The following is a 27,235-nucleotide window of genomic DNA, read 5'->3' on the forward strand; positions in this document are numbered from 1 at the left end:
AACAAAGATTTTTGAACCTTTTTCCTTTTGTATTTCGCTAATTTGATGGTGGTATTGTGTTATTTTTGCTAGTTTAAGACTTGTTAGTAGCGATTTAACTGATCATGTTGATTAACAACGTACAAACAGTCTCCGTGAGTTTTCGACAAGGGATCTCATGGGTTAAAGTAAAAAACAGTTTCACTAATTTAACCAATTCAAGAAAGATAAACATGCAACGACCAAAAACATATACTAAATTCGTTAGCAAAACAAAGATTTTTGTATCCTTTTTCCTTATGTATTTTGCTAGTTTGACGGTGGGATTGTATTATTTTTGCCAAGTTTGCTCTAAGCTTAGCATGAGCTGTGATTTACCTAATTTTGTTGGTTAGCATGATGACAGATCCCATGACAGTTTCTCATGGTTTATAAAACAATAAATAAAGTTCACCAATAGAAGCCGATTTGGTATTTGGTAGCTTAGTGATCCAAACGTATGTCTCATTTTAAGCACAAAAAGGTGGTCTTAAGGTGCCTAATCAGTAATCACACCTAAATACACATCAAATTGATTTCCTTATAGTAATAAAAATAGTGATAGTGAAACTTTACCTACCAAGAAAAAAATATGAAGAATAAATAATGATACTTACAATATTGCATGAACCAAGTTGCAAAGCTTGAATAAAAGCTATAGACTAGTGATATGACATTTGAGAGCAAATAGCAAAAGGGTATAATCAAATGATAAGGCTGAGGGGTGTGGAGCGCTAGAAAGGGCGCAAGAGGCCAGACGATCGCGCCCCGGGGCGCGAGCACCACACCACCGAGGCGCGAGAGGGGCGCGAGAGCGGAAAAAGAGGCAGGCGCCAGGGGGTTCGCGGGACAGGTTGAGCGCTAGGGTGCTTGGGGTTTTGTGAATATAGCCGTTTGAAAGATAAATGAGCCGTTGGCTCTTAATATTTAAAAAAAAAAAAAAATTTCTACTACTATATATTACCCATTTTATACAACACTTTAACACAACTTCAAAAAACACCAAACTTACCCATTTCTTTATACAACACTTCCTATATATTACCCATTTCTTTCAAACTTTTTTAAAAAAAACCTTTACAAAATCCTATATAATACCCCTAAATCAACCCATTTTTACCATATCAAACACAACTTCAATCTCCAAACAACCCATCGTCCCATTTTTTTTTTAAAAATAATGTCGTCGTACTCGTCTGATTCCGACTCCTCCGAAGAGGATGATTTGCTTCTTCATGTAGGGGGAGTTTTGACCGCAGCCGTGGTAAATCTCTTGCAAAATCAAGCCCATCAACCCCGACTCCCGAGGGTTAGAGCACCACCTCGTGATCGTGATCGATCGGGTGCTAACGATACTTTGATGAGGCATTATTTTAGCCCTCAACCGGTATACGCGGAGTCGGATTTTCGAACTCGTTTTCGAATGAGCAGGCAATTGTTCACGCGTAGCGAGTGATTTAGAGGCACGGTATCCCTTTTTCCAACAAAGGGAGGATGCTAGGGGTCTTCCCGGTTTTACCCCTCTTCAAAAATGCACGGCTGCTATCCGTCAACTAGCGTACGGCATCTCGTCGGACGCTTTGGATGAGTATTTACAGATGTCGAAAAGGGTTGCACGTGAATCCCTTCATTTTTTCTGCCAAGGTAAAAAACATTAATTTTACTTTTTATTAAATATTTATTACATTTTTTAATATATATTGTACGTAGGAGTCATATCGACTTACGCTCGGAGATATCTGCGTAAACCGACTTACGCTCGGAGAGCCGTGAGATACACGGGGATCTTCGACATGAGTTGGTTGAACATTTGTGGGCGAGGCGACCAGAGGATCTTGTATTAGATTAGTTTTATTATTAAATATTATTGTTTGTTTAATATTTAGTATGTTTTTTTTATTATATGAATTTTCAAAAAAATGTGTGTTTTTTTAAATAATTTCTTGTTTTTTTAATAATACGTTATTTTAATACATTTATAAAAAAATAAAAAAATAAACCGCTCGCGCCCCCTCTCGCGCCCCTCCACACCATAGCCCGGGGCGCTATCACCACTACCAACACCCATCTTATCAAGTTTCTCTCTCTGCCACACGTCACAATATTATTGGCTGGCGCCCCCACTCGCGCCCCCCACACCCCTCAGCCTAACAAATAAATAAACTTGTAAACTGTTGATCATAATAGTTCACCTAAATTTCTGAAGCCAACTGTTCAGTTCACTCTATTCTGTTGGAAGCTGCAAAATCATCACAAATTTATAAAACTTACAAACATAAAGTTATATTATTTTAGAACGATCAAGTTGAAGTGTGTATTTTTGAAGGTGTGGTGTAAGATATAAGCACATAGATAAATGAACAAATATAAAACATTTAAGTAGATGTCTCATCCAGATAATATTAAATTATTTTTTGTTAATACATAAACGAACATAGATAACCACACATAAACGAACGCTCATAAATATAAATGAACGAATGGAACATGTGTTCATATTCGTTCGTTTATTAAATAAACGAATATAAACGAACTTCTCACCTAACCGTTCATCAAACGTTCAGTTCATTTATAGGCCTAAGCATACCCCAATCCCCATGAAAAGAACTTTGACAATTATTAGACATGCTCTGAATCTCTATCACATTCCAAAGGTTCTTTGAATAGCCATCATTTTTTTATCAAATACGGGTACCGTCCTGTACGTAAGGGTATAAAAAAGCCGAGCTGAGACGAGACTCCACCAGGCTTGAGCTCGGCTTGATAGTTGGTTTTTAAAGCTCGGGCTCAGTTTGTTTATTATTTATTAATCAATTTGTATACGTTTTTGATTGTTTTTTTCATATATTTAGAGAAAATTTTAATCAGCCTAAGCTCGGCTTGAGCTCGTGTTGTACCTTAAATGAGCCAAAACTTGGATCAAGCTCGATTGTACAGTGTAAAACTAATAAATAGAAATCCAAAATAGGTAAAACATAAAAATGAACATACAAGGCTTGAGCCTGAACTCAATAACTAAACAAGCTTTTTTAAAGGCTCGGGCTTGGGTCGAGCTCGAAAAAGCTCGGCACATTTCAAGCTTTTTATAAATCCGAGCTCACTAGCTCGTGCACGCGTCTAACTATACTGAACACAATTAGTACCGAACCGATACTCGATTTTCATGTTTTTGACTTTTTGGTATCGGTACTATTTGGTTTCAGTACTTTTCGGTATTTTTAATGGTACAAATATCGATACGGTATTCTGTATATGGTTTCACTCGTGTTCAATATCAATATTTTTTGGTACATTGCGGATACGATAGTACGATATCCATCTCATCCCGTGCAAATACAAAGTTTGCGGGTCTGTTAACCTAGAAAAACAGCAGGTGTATCTCACGCACCACAGTAGAACCACTGTGTGATGAGACTGAAGCTGCCGGAGCGTGGGTCCGAATCTCATCGGCTCCGGTTTGACCGCCCAGTGCCTCAATTGTGGACCCCACACACATATCTATGTGGGTCCGGTTTACTTCTGTTCCAAATAATGTTATTCGTCTGACTTGTGTTCCGACAATATAGCCCTGCTTGTGGTGCTCACATATGATGTATATATGTGTGAACCCTCGGGTGGGCAAAAGTGAAATTGCACTAATTTTGACGTTATTTTACTAATCTCGTGAAAATAACGTTAAAAGTGACGGACGGTTAATCAGGCATCATGTAGTGGCGTTGATAGCCGAAAGACAAGGGTACATGCACCGATCAGCCGGTGTCCCGATGATTGAGTGCTATGTGCCTTATGTCCAAGGCTTGATGCAAAACTACTATCGAGCCGGGGGTCTCACCGAAAGCAGCCTCTTTATCCTTATAGGGTAGAGGTAAGGCTGTCTACATCTTACCCTCCTCGGACCCTACCATAGCTTTGCTATTGGTGGGATATACTGAGTACGATGATGATGATGATGATGATTGTGTTCCGACAATAACGGTCCGTGTTTTAATAACTGGTTAATTCATTTGATTAAAACTAGGAAGAATGATATATTTCTAGACTTGTAGTTCTGTCTTGTCTTCTGATTACAATGTTCCAACCTGTTTTGTGTCTAATTTAATAATGTTGTTAGGCCGAAGGCACGACAGTGCGATGTGATAATACTCGTTCAGTTCAATGATCCAACTAGTAAAAGCTACATATTCGTGTAGTCTCCTATCAATCTATCATAATTTTCTGGTGTCTCTGAAAGTATGCCGGGAGGCAGGAATCAAACCTGGGTCACATGAAACACAAAGTCCTCCTTTATCACTTCACCACCAACTTATTGGCATTTATGCAACGATGATAATAATGTAACGATTATAAACAAGAGTGTTCACCCATAAAATCTTCTCAAATATATATCTAGTAGGTTTTTACTTTAAAGTTATGTGTACATTAGTACATATTTCAATTTTATGGCTATGTTTATAAACTACGATTCGAAATTATCTATTGCCATGTTAATTTGATGAAATGTGTGAAATTTGCATAATAAGATAGGTTGGAAAATGGGCCGGGCCTAAACCCTAACAAAAACTCAAAGAGAAGTAAAATGAAAAGATTAGCCCGTTGAATAGTTTTTACAGGCCCAAGTCAAACATAGAAGCCCATTACAACTTTACATTATTTGAACATTTATACTTGGTTGTTATATGAATATTATATTTAGTAGGGTTGATTTGGGGGGCCTAAAGCAAAAAGTAGCTACTAGGGCCCTTTTATAAAAGAATGTTATTCTGCTTAGGTACTAGGGCCCTTTTGCAAAAGAATGTTAAGAACATGTTGTGATAGCTCGAAGTTGCTTCATGATGGCTACCTCCATGGAAAACTCTAAACCCATCGTTGCAGCGAGGACTCATAGGGAACTTGGTCGATGTCGTTTTATTTTATTACGGTAAAAGTCTAAAAGTTTTGTGATCAAAGTTGCAAGTCTAAAAGTCTTGATGTTTTAAAATTTTTATTATCAAAGTTGAAAGTCTAAAACCTTACCTCATTTTCTTGCATATAAACATTTTCCAAATATCACGTGGGTATTTATAACACATATAAAATGCTATAAGACCAAAGGCCAATGAGTCTAATGGTAACTTCATGGTTTTCCTTATAGAAGGCCAGGAGGCCATGTGTTCAAGTCTTATTCTTGACAAAATGTCATGCGTGAACTAGTGGTTTTACCACAATGGTTCCTTGGGTGGTGGGTTTCCCCTGAAGGTGTACAAAACCGGTTTAGTCAACAGATGGTCAAAACTGATTTATTAGGGAAATTGTTCGAATAAATCAAACTAATTCGAGTCAATTCTTAAACCGATTTAAGGCAAAGAAAAAGTTTGATGAAAAAAAAAACATTTTTTTGATATATCAGGTCGGTTCTTAAACCATTTGGTTATCAAAGTCCAAACTATAATGAACCAACCATTTGGTTATCAAAGTCCAAACTATAATGAACCGCCAGGCCAGGTCAGTTTGGAAACCGACTTGGCCCAAACCAGTTTTTGGCTGCTATCAATTCGAGTTTTAACCGGTTTACGAGTTTGGAACTAGTTTTCTAATCAATCTCTAGTTTCCTCTAGAATTAATGGCAGACAAGGTAACTAATAGTCCGTAATCAAGACATGGATGACCTTTTGCCAATAAAAATACATATACCCGATTGTCCGGGCTTTATTGATTGTTAATATATAAGGCTGAGGGGTGTGGAGCGCGAGAAAGGGCGCGTGAGCCCATCCGCTCGCGCCCCGGGGCGCGAGCACCACACCACCGAGGCGCGAGAGGGGCGCGAGCGCGGAAATCCAGGCAGGCGCGGATGGGCTAGCGGCTGGGATAACGCGTAAATGGCCTGGGAATGCGTAAATAGAGCCGTTGGGCTCGTTTTTTATTAAAAAAAAAAAATTTTTGCCTCTATAAAACCAATATCAAACCCAAACCAACACCAATATCACATACCAATATCACATACCAATATCACATACCACACCCAAAACCCAAAATCACCCCATCTTCCGCTCGTTTTTTTAAAAACATGGCTGGAAATTGGTACCCAAACCTAGATTCAGATTACAGTTACGACGATTTATGGTCGGCACCGGACCAACCGATGTTTTATTCGGGGTCGCAACAATCATCCGGCTTTCAACCATCCAACATACAACCGTCTCCTAACTTTGTAGTTCCGGAGACACAAGAACCAGAAGGTGAAGCTGCGGGACAAAGAAGACACGTCCACCGGAAAAAACAAGTTGCAACGGACGGGTCGGGTTCGGCTTCGACTGGAAGGACGAAACGGAAAACCACTCCGTGGTCATCGGATGAGAAGGAAGCCCTGTGTCGGGCTTGGATAGTCATTTCTGAGGATCGGCGTTGCGGTAATTGTTTTAACGTTTTTAAAAATGATTTTTAATAAAAAAGTTAAATAAAAAAGTTAAATGACTTACAAATTTATTTATGCATTTTGCAGCGGACTACCAAAAGAGCAAGGTCTTTTGGACAAAGGTTAGGGAGACGTTCTATTCGCTCGTTGGGAGTACAGAGCGGAACGCCGATATGATTTCGGGTCGGTGGACCGAAATCAGAAAATTTGTCGGCTTGTTTACTAATCTGTTCAACAGGAACGCCGGTCGTATGAAACCAAGTGGCAGTGACGATTTGGCGGTTTATAATTTCACTGTCGAAGAGTGGAAGCAGGAGTGCCTGCGGAGGTATGGGACGGTGAAGACGTGGGACGGTGTAAAGGTGTGGGAGAGGTTGAGAAGGTGTTCTAAGTGGGTTGAGCTGGTGGCGCCGGACCTTGATGCGGAAGTAGGGCCGAAACGGACTAAAACTAGTTCGTCTGGAGCGTATAGCACTTCCGCCGGGTCGGATTGCCGGGTTGGATTCGACCTAAACGTTGCGGGGGAGGAAACGTCTTCACCGCCGAGGAGGCGGCCATTGGGAAGGGACGCCAGGGGGAAAAAACCGGCTGAGGGGGAAGCCGTAAACATCAACGATCTTGTTGAATCCCTCAATAAATTCAACAAAACCATGGAGGTGGTCTCTAATGACAAAAAGGAAAAAAAAAGAATGAGAGATTTGGACTTCCTTACAAGAGACTTCAGTAACCTAAATCCGGTCGACCAAATGCTGATGGAAAAACAAAAGGAACGTATCCGGAAGAGGTTGATCGAAGAAGACCAAGCCGAAGAATAAGAATAATGTTTTTTTTTAGTACTTTAATTTTTTTTTTTAGATATTAATGTGTTTTTTTAATTAATGTGTGTTTTTTTAAATAATTTATGAGTTTTTTTAATAATACGTTTTTTTAATACATTTATAAAAAAATAAAAAAAAAACCGCTCGCGCCCCTCCACACCATGTCCCGGGGCGCGAGCACCACAACCAACACCCATCTTATCAAGTTTCTCTCTCTGCCACACGTCACAATATTATTGGCTGGAGCCCCCACTCGCGCCCCCCACACCCCTCAGCCTAAAAAGATAAAATTGCTATAAAGCCCAGACAGGAGACTTTTAATGATATCTATCTGTCAGTAAACTGTTTTTTTACTGAAACAAATCCTGCCAAATAATAATAATAATAATAATAATAATAATAATAATTACAGAAGGATTCAGACACCTTTACATTTGTTTCTTTCTTCTTTCAATCTTGATCCCCATTTCACTGCTGATTAATTTTTCATTTCACAATCACAAACCCTAATCTTTCAAACCCTTAATTCATTTTCAATCCACATTACGCTTTCAATTCCATCGGTCAATTGCTGATCGCTACGGCGATCTTTAGTAATTATTATTATGGAAGATGCAGCGGGTATTATGGAGATAGCTGGATCTCGATTCAGTGAATTGGAACTCATTGGGAGAGGATCTTTTGGTGATGTATATAAAGGGTAAGTTTCAAAAGACTCGGTTTTGCGAGTGTTTGGTTCGGGATTTTTGTCGAACACTTGGTGTGCCTAGTTAGTTCGTTTGGTTATCGGGTTTTAGGTTACACATTGTTATGTATTTGACTGTTGACTTGTGTATAAGTGTATTAACCATTGTGAGACACCATAGTTGATTGAATATTTGGTTTGGGCATAGTGTTGATGTTAGGATTTTTATCGAACACTTGGCGTGCATACTTAATTTACATGTATAGCATTTGATTATCGTGTTTTAGGTGACACATTATCAATTGTTTGAGTGTTGACTTGTGTAGAACCATTTTAAGATGCTGTAGTTGATTAAATAATTGAACTGGGCATAGTGTTGATGTTAAGATTATTATCGAACACTTGGCGCGCATACTTATTGTACATTTATAAACATTTTGATTATCGTGTTTTAGTTAACACATTACCAATTGTTTGACTGTTGACTTGTGTAAAGCCATTGTAAGATGCTATAGTTGATTGTATATATGGATTCGGCATAGTGTTGATATTATGTTGATATTAGGATTTTTATCGAACACCTGGTGCCATACTTAATGTACAATTATAAACATGTGGTTATCGTGTTTTAGGCTAAGCAGTTAATGCGGAAAAATATCGGATATCGGTCAAGGACCGATATCAGAGATATCGGTGGGATATCGGTAATTCTAATATCATGTAAAATTCATATATATAGCAATTTAACACTAGTAATTCAGTATAGTCTCATACCGTTAACAAATTAACCTCTTGAAAATTGCAAAACACTAACAATCGTAGCAAGTAAGAATTGATTAAGACTTAAAACACTAACATTTAACACTAAAAGTTGATAGTTAAGACTTAAAACATTGATATTGGGATAATCGGTGATATATCGGTCAAATATTAGTCCGATATCGGTCAAATATCGGTCAATATCGTTGATATTATCGGTACCGATATTTTGAACCTATATTTTGATTTATATATCCCCAAGGGACCGACCGATATATCACTGATATATCGGTGATATATCGGCGATATCGACTGCATAGGTTTTAGGTTACACATCATTATGTATTTGGGGGTTGAATATATGAATTGGGTATAGTGTTTATATCAGGATATTTAACAAACACTTTGTATACATACTTAATTACATGTATACACATTTTGTTATCATGTTTTAGGTTACACATTGCCATGTATTCGACTGTTGGATTGCGTAAAACTATAGTAAGATACTTTTTTTTTTCTTGATTTGCAGGTTTGATAAGGAAATTAACAAAGAAGTTGCTATTAAAGTTATTGATTTGGAAGAATCGTGAGTAACTTTTTTTCGTCTTTATAATCCATCTTTTTGCTCACTTATTTTAGATTATCGTTTATAAACACTTTCTATCATTGTAAGTGAACCTTTGTTCTTGATTTTGTATAGAGAGGATGAAATTGAAGACATACAAAAGGTGCAAATCCTATCACACGCCTATTAAGTTTTTAAACATTAATAGTTTTGTTTCTCACTGAAATATCTCTCAGGAAATAGCAGTTTTGCAACAATGTCGGTCTCCGCATATTACAGAATATTACGGGTCATATCTTCATCAAACTAAACTATTCATAATAATGGAATACATGGCTGGTGGCTCTGTTGCTGATCTAGTAGGTTATTTATACTAAGTTCACAAATTTAATCTGCATTTTATATCAATTTAAAAAATAAACAATTGTTGGAATTTACTTTCACAGATTCAGCCAAATCATCCATTGGATGAAATGTCAATCGCGTGCATTTTACGCAACTTGCTGCATGCAATTGAATATCTTCATACAGAAGGAAAGATTCACAGAGATATTAAAGGTATTAAAATTTTAAATTCTGAAATGAATATAATATATCTTTTAAATATCTGCTGTTTTTGTATTGACAGCTGCAAACATTTTGTTGACTGCCAATGGTGATGTCAAGGTATATTGTTAACGTTTGGTTGTATTAACTGTGGTTAATATAGTAATCTCTTAGGGCTTATATGTTGACATTTTTTTAGGTTGCTGACTTTGGTGTGTCGGCACAATTAACGAGAACAATATCTAGAAGAAAGGTAGTTTACGTTTATGACCCAGCACGTGCATGTTTTTGTTTTTTTCTTATATGATACTTTTTAATGGACAGGAGGTTCGTTTTTTTAATAAATGAACAAAGATGAACCATTTTCTTAACGAATATACTTTTTATGGTTATGTTCGTTTATTTACATTCGTGAGCCGTTCGTTTATACTGTTAACGAACAAGAACGAACAAACATGTTCATTTCCTTAACGAACACGGACAAGAAAACCCCTGTTCATTTAGTTGTTCTTGTTCGATCGCATGTTCGGTTAAAGTTAAATAAACGAACACAAATACGCTCTTTTCGTTTTTATTTGGAACCTGATACGATTGTTTGTGACAGACGTTTGTAGGAACACCATTTTGGATGGCACCAGAAGTTATTCAGAATTCAGACGGATATAATGAGAAGGTCTCACTTTGCTAATTTTTACCACTCAAATTTGTTGACCATTTGTTGACTTTGACTTTGGTCAATACAGGCAGATATATGGTCGTTAGGGATAACTGCAATTGAGATGGCAAAAGGGGAGCCTCCGCTTGCTGATCTTCATCCAATGAGAGTTCTTTTCATCATACCTAGAGAAAATCCACCCCAGGTCCTCAGTTTTTCTTAAATGTTGTATTAAATATTAACTTGGGTAAATTATTTATTCATTTTTTTAATTGACTTAGATTAGGATGTCAACGTTTTCTAATGGCCATCTTGCAGTTAGACGATCATTTTTCCCGTCCTATGAAAGAATTTGTGTCGTTGTGCTTAAAGAAGGTGCCTGCTGAGGTATGTTATTAACCATTCTTGTGTAATTGTATTTAATATTTCTTTTAGATTTTGAAAAATGCATACTTAATATGTTTCAGAGACCGAGTGCAAAGGAGCTTCTGAAACACCGATTTATTAAGAATGCAAGGAAGAATCCAAGACTCTTGGAAAGAATCAGGTGGTACTATTTAGTGCTATTAAACACACACACACGCATGTATAAGTGAGAGGTTCATTACAGTTTCAAGAACAAAAAGAACAAAACCTAAATTGGTTCATATTTGTAAAAGCTTTCACTTTTTACATACACATGCCTATACTATATACCTAAAAATTACCATTAAACTATTTTTTCATATGTTGCTTTTTCTTTTTTCCCCTTTAAACTTTTACCTACACGTGCGTTAGTTATATGTAGGAAGTATCACATGGGGTTTTATAAATGAACGAATATCATTTTAGAATGCTAAAAGAGATGAAAAACAATGCATTTTAACCATTTTCTTGTATTTTAACATTGAAATGAATGATTTATTCTATTCTTTTTGTTCTTGCAAAAACGTTGTCCTCTGCATTGAACACTCCTCTATATATGTTTGTGTGTGTATAGGTTTGGGTTATGCAGTTACGCTAAAAAGGAGATTCTCTAAAAAGTGTAAAAAGGAAATCCATACATGGTGTCTTAAATTTTTAGGCATGGTGTTATAAGCTGACACCATGTGAAAATAAAATAAAATCTGACACCATAATCACAAAAATAAAAAACAAAGAAAATCTAACGCCATGTGTTAGTTTCTATTATACAATTTTTAGGCAAAATCTCAGTTTTAGCATAACCCAACCCTATATAGATTTGTATGTGTGTGTGTGTATCATTTTTTTTTTCTTTTCATTTGGAGAGAGATGTTAACAATATCTTTCGGTCTTGACAGAGAGCGGCCAAAATTTCATATTAAGGAGGACGGGGAAGCACCTAGAAATGGTACAAAGGCTTTTGGGGAAGGAACTAATACCTTAAAGGTTACAAGGGAACCACGGGGTGAAGAAACCGTTCACGCCAGGTGGAATATGATGGATACCTAGAATGTGAATTTACATTTGTTCCTAAAATATTTACCAACCCGTACTTTAAAAAACAGTGTGCAGGGTAGAACTCAGAGAAATGCTGGATGGGATTTCAGCATAGGTGGGTCCGGGAGCACGGGAACAGTTAGAAGCGCTGTGAAACCGCCTCAAATTAGAGACAGAAAAACCGACAGTCACAAACCAAATATGGATAGTGGGACCCGGCGCTTCTTAGAACCTTCTAGAAGAGATTACGCGGGGTCAGATCATGAAGATGCTATGTCTATGGATGGCACGGGAACTGTTGTTGTGAGATCTCCAAGAGCTCAAACGCCATCCATTTTCAGTGATCAAAGTGGCATGGTAATGTTATTATTTTAATGGCTGAGATTATGTAACTTTTTGATTATTGTTATAAGTTTGATTGCATGTACAGTCGACCAGTACGTTTAGCTCTCTTGAAGATGCTTCGATCAGTGGCACTTTTGTCTACCGTGGTCAACATGACGACTCGGATATTTCACGCACTCCAAAATCAAGACTCGGAATTCAAGAAAAAACATCATCCGCCTCGCACGAGGATAGTGCATTAAACCTGGCAGAGGTTGTTTATTAATTTTATAAGTTAATTACAAAGAACTTACACCTTTCTATGTTAGAGATATGATCTGTCATAATCGTGAAATGACTATTTTACTCTTTTAACAAACTACATGGACATTTTATGGTAACATGTTATTTAATATATTTGGTTTTATGTAATTAGGAAAAAGTTACATGTTTTAGTATGATCTGATAAATTGTGAATGACAATTTTACCCTTCATTTAACATATTTGGCTTGTATGTAATGATTAGGCAAAGGCTGCAATTCAAGGTGGAATGAAGAAAGAACGTGCAAAAGATAGGTCGTTGGGTTCAAGCAAGGTTAATAAAGACGTTCAAGAAAGTAGGAAAGTTGAGAAGTCAAGAAATAGCTTCGACTCTTCAGTGTAAGATTTCTTGTAATGAGTCATGTATTGAAAGTTTGAAACTGTATATCTCTAAAAACATTTTCAATCATAAATCCAGACATTCAAGCGATTATTTTGATGCCATAAAAGCATTTCCAAAACCTCGTCAACCAAGTAGTGATGAAGATGAAAGTGCCAGGTCATCTGCACTGTCAGCATCCGCTCCACTGTCGGTTCTCATAGTCCCTTCATTGAAAGAGGTGATGGTTAAACTAACATCAAATCAAGTTATATAATCTGGAAACATCAAGGGCGAATCCGTAATTTAATATGAGATTGTATGTCATTTTAGGCAGTTTCAGATGATTCAGAAGCATCTATGGTTCGTTCGGTTATAAATTCATTGACGGACTTGGAATACGCAAAGCCTGGATCTTGTGAGTTTCTTGTCACCAGGATGCTTCACCGGTTAGCAAGGTACTTGAATTACTATTATTATTATTTGTATTAGTTTTTGTAAAATATTTTTTTTATGAAAATACTTTTCAGTTCAAAGGAACCATCATTGAAGGATCTGCAAGAGGTCGCGATACGTGGATTCTCTAAGGGTAAAAAGGTAACAGAGCCAGAAAACGTGAATGCAGAAGCGGATAATAATAAGAAGCAACAGAACACAGAGACTCAGTCAAATGCCAACTTAGGCCCGCTTGCAAGATTCTTGCTTTCAAGGTTTGTGAACAATTTTCCTCTTTTTGGTTCAGAACTAGTGAATTAACTGATTTGCCCATCGTCATTATTATGTGAGTACTGATTAACCCGAACCGTTCTTGTTATTATTATGCAGATGGAATGGCCAAGCGTCGAGGGATCTCAACTCAACTTAGAGAGGGATCATATTGTTGATTATAGCTATGCCTTTGCAGAATATTCTGTTTATTATTAATTTATTATAAATGTAAATAGCAAGAGGAGATAGCAAGTTATATTCTTTTTGTCGACAGTAAATTTCCCTTTCGTAGTGAAATATTGTTGTAACTTATGCTCGGTTTGCGGGTGGTGATTGTGCATGTTCTGCTCTAAACTTAATGCTAAGAGATCATTTTATTTCTTTTATTTGTTTCCGCTAAGCACTGAAATAAAATGGACATTTTGTAGCAGATTATGACTAAGGTTAATAATTATTTTGAATCAAAATAATTCAAGTATCCCTAACTTTAAACAATTGCAATATAGTATCATATTACTAGGTTGACGAGGAGCAGACTGCCTAAAATGAAATGCAATATAGTATCAATGAATTTATAACGTTGTCGATATGCCGTTCCAAAAGATAAAGGTACAACTTCACCATCAACACAATTTACATGGCATACATGTACACTGACGACATGCTAAAAGATGAAAAACTTGCTAACTTGAATGGCATTGGCGAGTAACGTGCGGAAAAATGGAAACATGTTCATAGATTTTAAAGTCAAAACGAAAGATGTATTTTTGGAAATGAAGAGTGAACAACTCAAACTTGCATAATGAAATTGTAAAGATTATTTAAAAGTTTGTGCAATATGTATCGTAAAGCACTTGAAAGTGTTACGAATAAAGTGAGTCAGGTGAGTCAAAATCTATTAGGCTTTCTTGAACTTTATACAAAATCACAAGGTACCTCAAATATAACTCAGATTAAAAAAAATGTGGTGTAAACATTTTAATCAAATTTGATTACATCAGAAGACTACTGATACCTGCCTTAATTAACTCTGCCTGCGCGGACCATTGTTCGCCCCTATAACTTATATCACAGATGTGTTCAGATCTACGCAAATATTTCTGTTTCTATTTCCCCTTTGCAGGTTGCTTGATAGGAGTCAGCTTCCGGAGCGAAGCATGCAACATCATCACTGCAAAGGTTACATACTTAAGATAAGTATAAGGGTATAACATAAGAGCAAATAAGATGGTTCAACTGACCTGCATAAGTAACTGCAAGAGCATATATGACTGCGGTTTGAACATTGCACACAAATATATAACTGCAGTGGCTGAAATTCCAAAACCGGGAAGATTTCATTAAATACTAATTAAATTATTGACAGTGTTGTAAAAATCGCTACTAAGGGCCTATTAATTGGAAATCGGCGGGCTACCGACTCAATTACACCTAGGCAGCACCTAAAATCAGTACCAGTCAAATATCTGTCAAAATTGATCAAAAAATTTTACAAGTATTTGAAAGTTATATTTATTTTTGAAAAAATACATATAATTTTTTTTTGCGTGTGTATATACATATATAATTTTGAAAAATGCATATGAAATTCCAATCCGATTAATCCCAAATAATCCCTAGTCGGTACCCCCGTGCTGAAAATAAAAACTGTTCCAGCAAATGCAAAAAATATAAAATCCAGTTTGCAGCCTCTAACGTAAACTACGCAACAAGATCAACCTCAAGCAAACCGGGAAATAACATATGACTCTGGATATGAAAACTAACCGCATTGTAACAGTCGAAGTAAACATTCCCGAGTGACAGGATGATTATCTAACCCCCATCGCTTCACACAGTATGTGTACAGATCCCAAAGTGCTAAACTAAATACCAAACCAACGAGCGCAATTGGAATTTGATACCTAAACATTATCAGCAAATGTATATTAGAACCTATAGTAAATATGGTTTTAGTATTGAGCCCACTGCCCCAGTTTATCTCTATAAATTAACCCTCTATTGGATGGAAGTAGGGGTTCAAATGAGCCGAGCTACTCGAGCTCAGTTTGATCAAAAGCTTGAAAAAATCCGAGCGTTTTCAAGCTCGAGTGTTGTATAAAGCTCGTTTAGTTATCAAGCCCAAGCTCGAGCCTCAAATAAAGCACGTTTAGTTATCATGCCCGAACTCGAGCCTCAAATAAAGCTTGTTTAGTTATCAAGCTCGAGCTCAAGCCTCATATAAAGCACGTTTAGTTATCAAGCCTAAGCTCAAGCCTCAAAATAAAGCACGTTTAGTTATCAAGCTCAAGCTTGGGCCTCAAATAAAGCTTGTTAAGTTCTCAAGCCCGAGCTAGACCCATTTACGGGAAGCTCATTGAGGGTCGTCAAGCTTTAACGAGCCTTTTGTAATTTTTAAGTTTGACCTCTTTTTTACTTGTATGTATTAATTTCACAATACACAACCGAGCTCAAGCCGAGCTTCGGCTCGGCACTACACGAGCTCGAGCTGAGCTTCAGCTCCTTAATGTTTTTTTTTTCTCAATATATATTAAAAACAATTATTAAAAAACATACAAATCAAGAAATAAAAAACAAACGATCCGAGCCCGAGCTTAAAAAGAACAACTCACAAGCCGAGCTCGAGTTTAAGAAAAAGAGCTCTAGTAAGTCAAAACGAGCCAGTCAAAATAATAAAAATAATAACAATAATAATAATAATAATAGAAGGTATATGTATACATACAGAGAGCAGGCGAAGAAGAGAATAAAGAGAGTAAAATAATTTCTGCAATATCTTTTATTATTCTCCGTAACTATCATTCTCGCTTGTGCCCGAGACGACGGAAACGAATACGAATCGGAGTATCCGATAAACCCTAACGTCCATGGCGGAGTATCGTGAGAGAAGTCTTGGTTAGTTAGTTTGGAGAAGGGGTTAATTGTTATTAGAGAGAGTAGGATGCCGACGTGTGTGATGACGTTGGATAGGTAGAAGCCGGTGGTGGTTGGTGGCGGTGGAGATCGGTGGTGCGTTGGTCTAGGATTTCTAAGTAGCCGCTGTCACGGAGCCAGGACTCGAAGGTGGGGTCCGGGACGCTTAGAGATAAGGGGTTTGCCGAGAATGCCATTCTTTTGATTTGGTGGTGATGGTTTGGGTTTGTGGATGGTTTAAAGGAAAGTAAAACTAAACTTGGTATCGGAACCATACACTACCGACAAACAATTATTTATAATACCACAACTAAAACCGTACTAACACAACCTAAACATAATACTAAAACCAAAAATGAAATAAATCATAATATAAAATCTATTAATAATCAGATAATGAATTTCAAAACATACAAAATCTCCCAATATTTTTTTTTATCAAAATGTTAATATTAACTTATGCAAAGAAAGTCAACATTTGGTTAATCTTCGATGGTCATCTTTCCATTTTCCTATTTCCCTTTTCTTTGTTTGTTGCTTTCTCAATTTATATAGATAAACAAGAGGAAAAGTTAATATATATTTAAATAAATGATATTCATAATTATACATACATGAAATAAAAATATAAGAGTACACAATATATGAATATACACATATAGATCAAGAATGAACTTATTTAACCAATATATACTAGGCTTTGAAAATATTCTTGAAAGTTATGTCATGAGTGTTGGAAACCTAATCAAAGCTCTTACATATTCTAAACGGGTACCAGTTTCTGTACCCGTAACACCTGTACTTGTACTCGTATATGCACCCAAAAGTACCCGTATCTATAATCAGTAAATTTGGGTAACCGTACCCGTACCAAATAGACACGTACATGTATAGGTACGAGTACCGGTACATGTACGAGTATTCGGAAAAAAATCTCATCCCTACGTGGGAGAATACCTAAGTTCGATTACTGTTTATGTCATTTTGGGTGGATATTTGGCAATGAAAGATTTGAGTGAGACATTATGCAAGGTTTTCAGTTAGAATTTTGAGTTCACCCGGGTTTTAGTCTCACCGTGTGTTACTCTACAGAGTTTTACTCTTGTGACGGCACAACGATTGTTAAGTGGCAGTCAGCAGTATGATTTCTCAGGGGAACGTCCAAGCCAAATTCTGAAGTCAGCGTGAGACCGGTTAAGTCAACATAGTCTAGCCAGAGTAAGACAACGAAACTCTTCAAATTAGAGAATGTAATAGCCTAACACATAAGAAAGTTCGCGATCCAAAAAAAGATAAAAGTTAGAACTTAGAACATATATGTTTTTTTTTATTTTATTTTAAAAAAGATATGTAGTTTAACAACTTTATATTTGTAAAAAACCTAACTTGTTGGGTGTTGTGAAAGATCTTAAACGATACGGTGGTTCGGGTGATACTGTTTTGGACAAAATCGTACTTTTTTTTAGTTAGGTCAAAAACATAGATCCAAATGGGAATTGATAGACAATTGTTTTTTTTTTTTAATTTTTTTTAGTGTGGTCTTGTTTCTTGTGTATGTTTTGATGTTTTCTATAGTAATTATGTTCGTATCTACTTGCATAGCTTTTTATAAGACCAAGTTTATCAACAATACCTCAGGAGGTCATTATACACCCCTTGTCAGGGTTTCACGTAGTTTCAGCAGTTCTCCCACTTCCAGGATGAATTCTCCCGTTGCTACTTCAAAAAAAGAACCAGCAGGTTGGTGGATCATTACCCTGATGATATAAGATAATAAAAGGTTTCTCTCTTTTTCATGATGAGGGGAAGATAAAAGAAAGATAAAAGAATAACAAGAAAAAAAGATAGAATCGAACAACCGTACGGGCATTATGCATTGCATACGGCTCTACAATAAAATTGACCCTTACCTTCCATCAAAGAAATAAAAAATAGGATCGATCAGACCCCGATCGGTAAATGATCAACTTACCACCCTTCCTTTCGGAGGAATTCAAAAATACTATGATGGCTCCGTTGCTATATATATTTATTATATTTTTTTGTCTGTGATTTGTCTGTCGTTCAGCAATCCCAAAGTTGCTTTTTATTTGATCAAATAATAAATAAACTAAGGAAAAAAGAATTTTTTTTCGCTCCATAACATAAATAGAAATATTGTTAAGAGACCTCTGGTGTGAAAAAAGTTTGTGACGCTGAACTGGACTTCCAAAATAAGAAAATAGGAAATACGTTTTTATCATATTACTCTCTCGATACATAAGCTAACGTTGTGAAAACAAAAATTTTTTTTTATATCGAATTCAAAGTGCCATGCTATTATTACTTAATATTCATATTCATATTTCATATGGCGAAGGCATAGTCTTCTTTTTTCTCTCAAATAAATAAAAGCCTCATTGGCGCCAAGCGTGAGGGAATGCTAGACGTTTGGTAATTTCTCCTCTGACCAGGATAAAAGATCCCATTGAAGCGGCGGATCCCATGCATATTGTATGTACATCTGGTTGCACAAACTGCATAGTATCATAAAGAGCCACTCCCGGTATTACCCATCCGCCAGGAGAGTTTATAAATAAATACAGCTCTTGGGTATCATCCTCGATACTGAGATATATCATAAGACCAATAAGTTGATTTGAGATCTCGCTATCAACCTCTTGACCTAAAAAAAGTAATCTTTCTCGATAAGGTCCAATCAAGTTAAAAAAAATAAAAAATAAGTTTTATTTCTCAACCCAAGTTGTTATATCAACCTTGGGTTACAACCTACTATGTGTCACATGCTATTAACTAATTGGTTCATATATTCTTTTTTTTTTTCATTTAATAATTAATTTCACATATAATTTAGTTTTACTTTAGTACTGTTTACTAGGGTATAGCCCGTGTTACACACGAGTGAAAAAACATATCAATAAACATAATAAATTTAAACAACAAACTCAAGCAACACAAAAATTCTTCAAACTTTCTGACCAAAACGTTAACCATTTACAATGTCTAGATATTAAAAGTTACAATAAGTTAATGTACATCGAACAACCAAAAAACATCAACAAAAGACATAAACACGTTCTTTCATATTAAACCCATCAACTTCTTCAAACATTCTATCAAAATAAACTCATTTTACTTCACCACCTGAAAATATAATAAAACAATAGTATACAAATTAAATATACCATAATAACATATTTAATAATGAGTAACATTTGAACATTAATAAAGTTAGTCAAATACCATACTTAACACTATAATCAAAATTTAAATGTATATAAGTTATTATTGTAAAGAGAATATATATTCCATTTAAATGCTAGTCAAATCATTATTATGAATCATTACTTATAAATTAAAGGTTAAATTATATGCAAAATTTGATTTGCATTGCATAATAGATATTGAAATCTTATTCTGTTTCGTGAATTTATTTTAGGAAGTTGTACTTTTAAAATATTTAGAACGAAATTTGAATTTGTAATAGTATGAACGCTAGGTTGTAATTTTATAACAAAAATATAAATAATAGCATACTTGTAAACTATAATTTTAATAATTTGTAAATTTAACATAATCTGAATTAGAATTTTTTGTTCACATAAATATAATATTGGAAAAACAGTTGGATATACAAAAATGTCGGAAAGTATAAACAGGAGATTAATATGTTAGTCAAACATATATATTCCAAATAAAAATACGATTTATGTATAAATAGGACAACTTCATCAAATAAAAATACGGTTTAAATAGGAAACCTATTGATATATATTCCATGTAAATGTTAGTCAAACAATTATTATAGACATTAATAAAAAATTCAAATTTAAATCATATACCAAAAATGTAGAGAAATACCATAGACAAATTCGAGATCTTCATTTACTTAGTTATGTAAAATATAAATTAGTCAACTTATTATTATGTATCGATTATGAACCATTAATTTAGAGAACTTATTATTATGTAAATTATGACTAATTATTTCAAATTAAGTTGTTATGATATAAAAAACTATATATAATTACGGTAAACTCATATTAAATTTGACTTGGGTGAAATGATTTTAAATTAATTTATAATTCGTTAATATTGATTAAATTTGACTTGGGTGAAATTTGACTTGAAATACAATAATTATATTATAAATGGCAGTAACAAAGCACTATAAATATGAGTTTAACCATCATAACTTATTTGAATTTGAATTTGGCCATCTATAAATCTCAATCTCATCTAACAAATCAATAAATCAAATAAGTTACAATATTCATGTTAATTGGGTTATTTAAACAAATTAGGAAAGTCAAATTAACTAAATTGTATTAATGAGATACTTAATTGAGTCATTTATTAACGTGTCGGAAAAAAAATATACATCAAGGTATCTTCGATAAACATGAATATTTACAATTAACTAAAATTTATGAAATTGAATATACATGAATATTCAAAAAAGTAAATATACATCAATATATATAAAAAATACATCTTATAAAGTCATGCTCGATCCGTGAAATTATATTATATGAGTCGGACAATAACCTGAATAATAAAATCGAAAAATAATATTGATATTATGGATTTTTGAATTATAATTAATAACCGGAAAATTTTAAAGGTGTTACCGGAAAAACGAAATTGTGAGAATGACCATGGTATCTTCGATTTTTTTGTAGAATTTATAGAGCAATGATCTTGTATCAGTCTGGATGTTGACCTGAAATTATAAAGTAGAATATTAATGTTGATATTATTGAGCATTTGATATTTAATTTCTAACAAGAAAATTTGAATGTCTTACCGAAAAATAACAAATAATGATAATAACCATGGTATCTCGATTATCAAAGTAAAATGAAATCTTCAGTAAATCAATCGGGTAAATAACCTGAAATAAGAAAGTTTTGTTAGAACATTGATATTATGGAAGATTATAATTATAATTAATAACCTTATAATTTAAATGTAGCTTACCGGAAAAACGAAATAATGATACCGTCGATGGATGAACCGAATTTTCATCTAGAACCTAGAATAACATGTAAAACAAAATAAAACACGAAAATATAAAACTTCAAACAAATATAAAACAATCATTGTTATAGGTTTAACGCATAACTGGAAAAACTTACCGGCAATGCTTACCGGAAAAACGTAAATAAGTAGAAATATTAGCTTCATTGTCGTTTATGATTTAGAACCTAAATTGATTTAAAAAAACCAGTTAACAATGAAAATAAAGATAAAAAGATTAGATCTACAATAACCGGAAGAAAATATGATGTTGCCGGAAAAAGATATAACCTTGCCGGAAAATCATATAACATTGTTGGCCAGTAGAGTATAATATATAACCTTACCGGAAAACGATTAATCTTGATCTACATTACCGGAATATAGAAAATGGTGGAGTTAGTAAGCAGAGAGAGAGAGAGAGAGAGATATTAATGATTATGGTGAAAAAATCTTAAGGTTTAAATAAGTTTTTTTGGTGTGTGGTGAATGACATGTGGCATCATAATAGACACTATGAGAATGGAAACATGGTGAGTTGGAGGCCTAGGTGGACAACCTAGTAGAAGGACATGTGAATGAATTGTATTGATTTAATAGATTAGTAAGATATTTAACTTTTTTAAAAGATAAAAAAGCACAGTCTTGTTTAATTTATTTTGTGAACGTTCGATATAAGTTTATTATATACGGAGTTGTATAAAAAAACGTATTTTTTTAAGTATGGTTGTGTTACAATATTATTAGTTCGTAAACTTATTATGTTAAAAGTCCATTTTATAATATATTTTGAAAACTATATACTATATTTATGTAGTTAAAAAGTATGTTTGAGTTGGGTTGTGAATGAAAATGAAATTTTAGATTAGTTTTAATAAATATTTTTATTAGTTGTAATAAACTCATAGAATAAATTAAAATCTAAATAAGATATATCTATTAAAATAATTGTTTTGGGTTGAGTTGTGAATAAAAGTATAAAGTTGGATTAGGTTGGGTTGTATAGGTGTTTGAGATATAAATTAGTTTTTTATTAAAAAGTTGGGTTGGATTGGGTTGTGAATAAAGTTAATCTAATGTGTTTTTAATTCAAACAAAAGAAAAAAAATTGTTTAAGTCAAATCTATCAACTCTTAAAAGGGTGATTAGTTTTGAGTTTTGAAGGTTCCAATTAAACACGGTCGTCTAATCATGTAAATGGGGAGTGAAATATTCGTGTAGATATGTAAGCGAGCGTTTAACTCTAGACTTTTAACTTTTTAATGGACGTATATAAGGCTGTTTAAAAAGCACGTGGCTCGCGGCTCGCTCGAAAATAGCTTGAAAAGAGCTCTATTCTAAATGAGCTCAGCTCGACTTGGCTCGATTTCTAAATGAGCCGAGCTCGAGCCAGGGTCAGCTCGACTCGTTAGCTTGGCTCGTTGGTTTGTTTAGATTAAACCCTAAATTTTAATATCTATATATAATAAAAGCATACCAAGAAATAAATAAATAAAAGTTATGCGTATATTATGTCGATCGATACCTAAAACATTATAAAAGAATAACTAAAATAAGACATATAAAGTTATATATTCTCTAGTTTTAAATTTTATATAATATGTATGTTAAAATTATAATTTTTGTCTTTTATATATCAAATTTGGAAAATAAAAATTTAAATAAAAAAAAGTTAAAAAAAATTTAAAGGAGCCCGGCTCGAGCTATAACGAGCCAAGCTCTAGCTCGATTTTTCAGCTCGATAATGAAAACTAACCTAGCTCGAGCCAACTCGATTAAGTTTGAGCTCAAGCACACTTTGACTCGACTCGACTTGGCTCGGCTCGTTTACAGCCCTAGACGTATAGCACCAAATTTATAGTGGTGTGCGTATATCATGATACTTGATTCTATTGTTATGTCACAAGTTGAAAGTCAAATTAATAATTGTGTTGGTCTTAAAATAAGTTATATTACATGTATGTTACTATTATAGGTAAAATGATAATTAATTCTAACAGCTAAAATGTAATTAATAGTTTATAACTATACTTTCTCCATAAACTAAGAGTGTTCCGATAAGCTAAAATGTAATAAATTGAGATTCATTTCTCATAATTGGTTTGTAAATAACCCATTTTTAAAAGATTATTAGATTAAACTGGTCAACAATTGGTTTTGACTTTAATTGCTCCATGAGTAACACATATATGCATATATATATAGTTTAACAACACAATTTACAACTCTCTGTCGCTAAAACAACCTTCATTACAATATCACCAGTAATCCCCACAAGAGCATGAACCATCTTCAAACAGATGAAACCGATTTCGATCTCTAACGATAATCCTACGCCCCGTGATCTTCGATATCAGTTTCATTACCTCATGACAATCCAAACAGATCCTAAGATTCTTCACAATCTTAACATCACTTCCCGCTTTCGTACTAATAAGCCCAAACGCGATAGCAAGTTTCTCACTATGAACTTCCAACGAACGCGCTCTTTCCCTTGTCCCAAAATCATGCAACGCGACATCAGTTTGCGGAACGTAACCATGATCCTTAAGCCACCCGCTAACCTCCTCCAACATCATATAAATCTTGTCACTCTTCGGGTGCTTCATATCCCCTGCAACAAACTCATGCACCTTGTTATCCACTTCAATCGAGCTACACCCGGGCTCTTTCTCCACCCCGTGGTCCTTCATCATGGACCGCATCCGGGCCACCCCATCCCAGTCCGACGTGGCAGCGTATAAGTTAGAAAGAAGGATATACGTTCCTGAATTTGCAAGATTACGGTCTACCAAAAACTTAACAATCCGTTCTGCTAGATCAACGTTTTTATGCAATGTACACGAGTCGAGTAACGTTCCCCATATCACCGGGTCGGGGTCGATATTCATGTTTGTGACCACCTCATATGCTTGCTCAAGATAACCAGCTCGACCGAGAAGGTTAACTATGCATCCGTAATGCTCGATCTTTGGCTCGGTTTTGTGTTTTCTTTTTATTGAAAGAAATATACCCTTTCCGATAGAAACCAAACCCGAATGAGCACATGCGTTCAAGATTCCAACGAATGAAACATTAGTAAGTCTTGTATGCATATTACACATGTTGCTAAACAACACCAAAGCTTCTTGGGACAACCCGTGCATCGCGTAAGCTGTGATCATCGCGTTGTAAGCAATAATATCTTTGTTCTTGAGGCTGCTAAAAACTAATTCCGCGTCTTTTAAGCTTCCACATTTGCTATACATGTCGATTAACGCGGTACCCAAATGCACATTCATACGAATCCCATTATTTCGCATATACGAATGAATCCATCTCCCCGACTCCACCGCCCCAATCTGCCCACAAGCCGAAAGACCCGCAACCAACGTAACCTCATCCGGCCTCATCTCCACACTCAACATCTCCCTAAACAACGCCAACGCATCCACCGGCTTCCCATACTTCGCGTACGTGCCAATCATCACATTCCAACACACCGAATCTCTGTCCGTCATCGCATCAAACAATGCACGTGCTCGAACAAGCTCCCCGTGCTTCGCGTACCCGGTTACCATAGCCGTCAACGAAACCAAGCTTCTCTCAGGCATTTTATCAAACACCTGGCGTGCATAGACCAAATCACCATTTTTTGCATAAAGATTGACTAAACCCGTACTCACATGGATATTATTCGTGAAACCCATTTTGATTACGTGGGTATGAAGCTGTTTACCCGTGTATAACCCACAACCCATTAACAGAGATGAGAATGTGTGTTCATTAGGGTTTATGTTGTTTGATAACATTTGGGTGTAAAGATGAGTCTTTTGAAGGTGGAGGTTATGGACAGAGTGTGAGTGGATGATGTTGGTGTAGAAGAAGACATTGGGGTTTGGTGTGAGGTTGAAGAGAGTGATGGATTTGTTAATGTGGTTGTGTGTGGAATAAGAGCGTTGGAGTTTGAAGTTGATGAGTGGGTGGGTGTGGTGGTGGTGGCGGATGGCGGCTGCGTGGATTTGGAGGAGGTGTGTGGTGGTTTTGGTGGTGGTGAGTAGGGATATGAGTGTTTCCGGTGAGTGTGGTGGGTGGTGAGTGGTGGTGGGTGGTGGTGTGGTGGAGATGGAAGGTGATAACATTGTTGGAGTTGGAGTTGGAGTTGACGTTGTGGGTTTAAACTATTTAATTTTGTATTGTTTTAAACAGTCGTACGGATAGTGGGAAGATGGACGGTTGTTTTGACCAAAAATTTTATGGTTAGAACTTATTTGAATATTGGTCAAATAACGTGTTTGACTAATTTTTTTTCAAAGTTTGACTATTTTATAGCAGCTATCTGGATTAGAGGTTAGTAGAAAACCGAATTAACTGAATCAAAACCGAATTAACTGAAAAAACCGAATCGAAGGATTAATTGACGGTTAATTTTTTGTTTTCATTTTAAAACTGGATTTTCGGTTTCGGTTTTCCATTTTTAACAAACTGGAAAAAAAAACGAACCGATTGATGTTGATGAAGATTATGAAGATTGTAACTAAACTTTGAAGATGAACAAGATTATGAATGAAGATTCTGATTCTGACAAATAATTTTCAAAGTTTGACAATTCTATAACGGTTGTCCAGATATTGTTCAAACGACCGTTCTGACTTCTGACCAGTAATTTTCTAAGTTTCTGACCTTTTTTTTTGTTCAAAACGACGTATAAGTATTTTAAGGACAGCCGTTTGATTGTGCGAATTCAAACGCGGTTTGTACTTAACGTTTTGCCAAAACGACGTATAAGTATTTCGATGGTCAAAACGACGTAATTTTGACCTTCCACTTGGTTATAACTTAACCTTTTGCCAAAAATCTAGCTTACATTTCATATGTTGATCTATATTGCATAACTTCACCTATATTTATTACATCTCATATTGTTCTTCAAAATTCCATAATCTGTAACATTTTTACTACTATAATATCTAAACTAAAACACATTTAGTTATCAAATTCATTTGATGTGTTATATTTGATGGACAAAAGCAAGACATTCGAAATAACTACTTATATCCAAACAATAGTTCAAAAGGATACTTACTAGATAACACATAAGATTTAGGTAATCACAAGGCATAACAGTTTCAAACAAATTGCAAACATAGAGGAGTTTCATTGCTAAAAATCGACCTGACGCGATTCGACATTATTATTTATTACCAGACAACTTGCCAAGACGTAAACAATCACCCCTCAATCCCGCCTGTGTTGTCTTCCATGATGCTCAACCGGATCACTCCATCCTCGGCGTATCCTCTTCCCACGGTTTCATGATTCTTCTTAAGTTTGGCTCCACCACCCGGAAAAGATATTTCAAATCCTAACCCGAGAAGTTGCTTAACAGACATGAAACATTTCACGACTGCAGGGACGTGAAAAACGTTTGAGAGAGTCAAGACCTTACCCGTGGTGAACCGGAGCACCACTGTACCGACCCCAGCCACCTCAACATGTTCGTTTGTAACATCCCGAAATTTCAAAGGTAATATTAATTATATTACTTATTAATAGATGGGAAGTTTACTCGGGTTATCAGGAAATAAATAAAAGAATAGGAGTTGGTATGGGTCGGGCTAGTGTCGGGTAATGGAAGTGGGTTATGGACTTGGGTTAATTGAGATAGGTTAAATGAGAATGGGATTTCAGGGATATAAATACCCCCAAAATCCCAAAATATCTCATTTCTCACCAAACTCCCTAACACACACTCCTTACACCCTCAAAAC

The 27,235-nt window shown here is 35.3% G+C and overlaps 2 protein-coding genes and 1 pseudogene across 3 annotated transcripts; 1 reads left to right on the plus strand and 2 right to left on the minus strand.

Moving 5' to 3' along the window:
* Positions 1-7,632: 7,632 nt before the first annotated feature.
* LOC143614162 (uncharacterized) lies at positions 7,633-13,840 on the plus strand. The gene is made up of 19 exons (XM_077087674.1): positions 7,633-7,927; positions 9,204-9,260; positions 9,375-9,402; positions 9,476-9,598; positions 9,686-9,797; positions 9,868-9,905; positions 9,985-10,038; positions 10,390-10,458; positions 10,529-10,645; positions 10,759-10,827; positions 10,908-10,987; positions 11,742-11,870; positions 11,949-12,237; positions 12,311-12,478; positions 12,732-12,865; positions 12,945-13,086; positions 13,179-13,303; positions 13,376-13,555; positions 13,671-13,840. Exons 1-19 carry the CDS (start codon positions 7,833-7,835, stop codon positions 13,708-13,710), a joined length of 2,049 nt encoding a protein of 682 aa, XP_076943789.1. The 5' UTR covers positions 7,633-7,832; the 3' UTR covers positions 13,711-13,840.
* A 645-nt stretch (positions 13,841-14,485) lies between these two features.
* Positions 14,486-16,678, minus strand: LOC143614169 (PRA1 family protein H-like; annotated as a pseudogene). The gene is made up of 4 exons (XR_013150248.1): positions 16,279-16,678; positions 15,321-15,457; positions 14,795-14,865; positions 14,486-14,724 (listed from the first exon to the last, which is right to left on the minus strand). The product of XR_013150248.1 is annotated as a PRA1 family protein H-like (transcript).
* A 7,011-nt stretch (positions 16,679-23,689) lies between these two features.
* Positions 23,690-25,606, minus strand: LOC143614165 (pentatricopeptide repeat-containing protein ELI1, chloroplastic-like). Its single transcript, XM_077087676.1, has one exon. The coding sequence runs from the start codon at positions 25,604-25,606 to the stop codon at positions 23,744-23,746; it is 1,863 nt and encodes a 620-aa protein (XP_076943791.1). The 3' UTR covers positions 23,690-23,743.
* Positions 25,607-27,235: the final 1,629 nt, after the last annotated feature.

The sequence above is a fragment of the Bidens hawaiensis genome, unplaced genomic scaffold, assembly GCF_021521415.1.
Source record: "Bidens hawaiensis isolate Kalapana, Puna unplaced genomic scaffold, B.hawaiensis_p1.1 tig00039072_1, whole genome shotgun sequence".
In the NCBI taxonomy this organism is placed as follows: Eukaryota; Viridiplantae; Streptophyta; class Magnoliopsida; order Asterales; family Asteraceae; genus Bidens; species Bidens hawaiensis.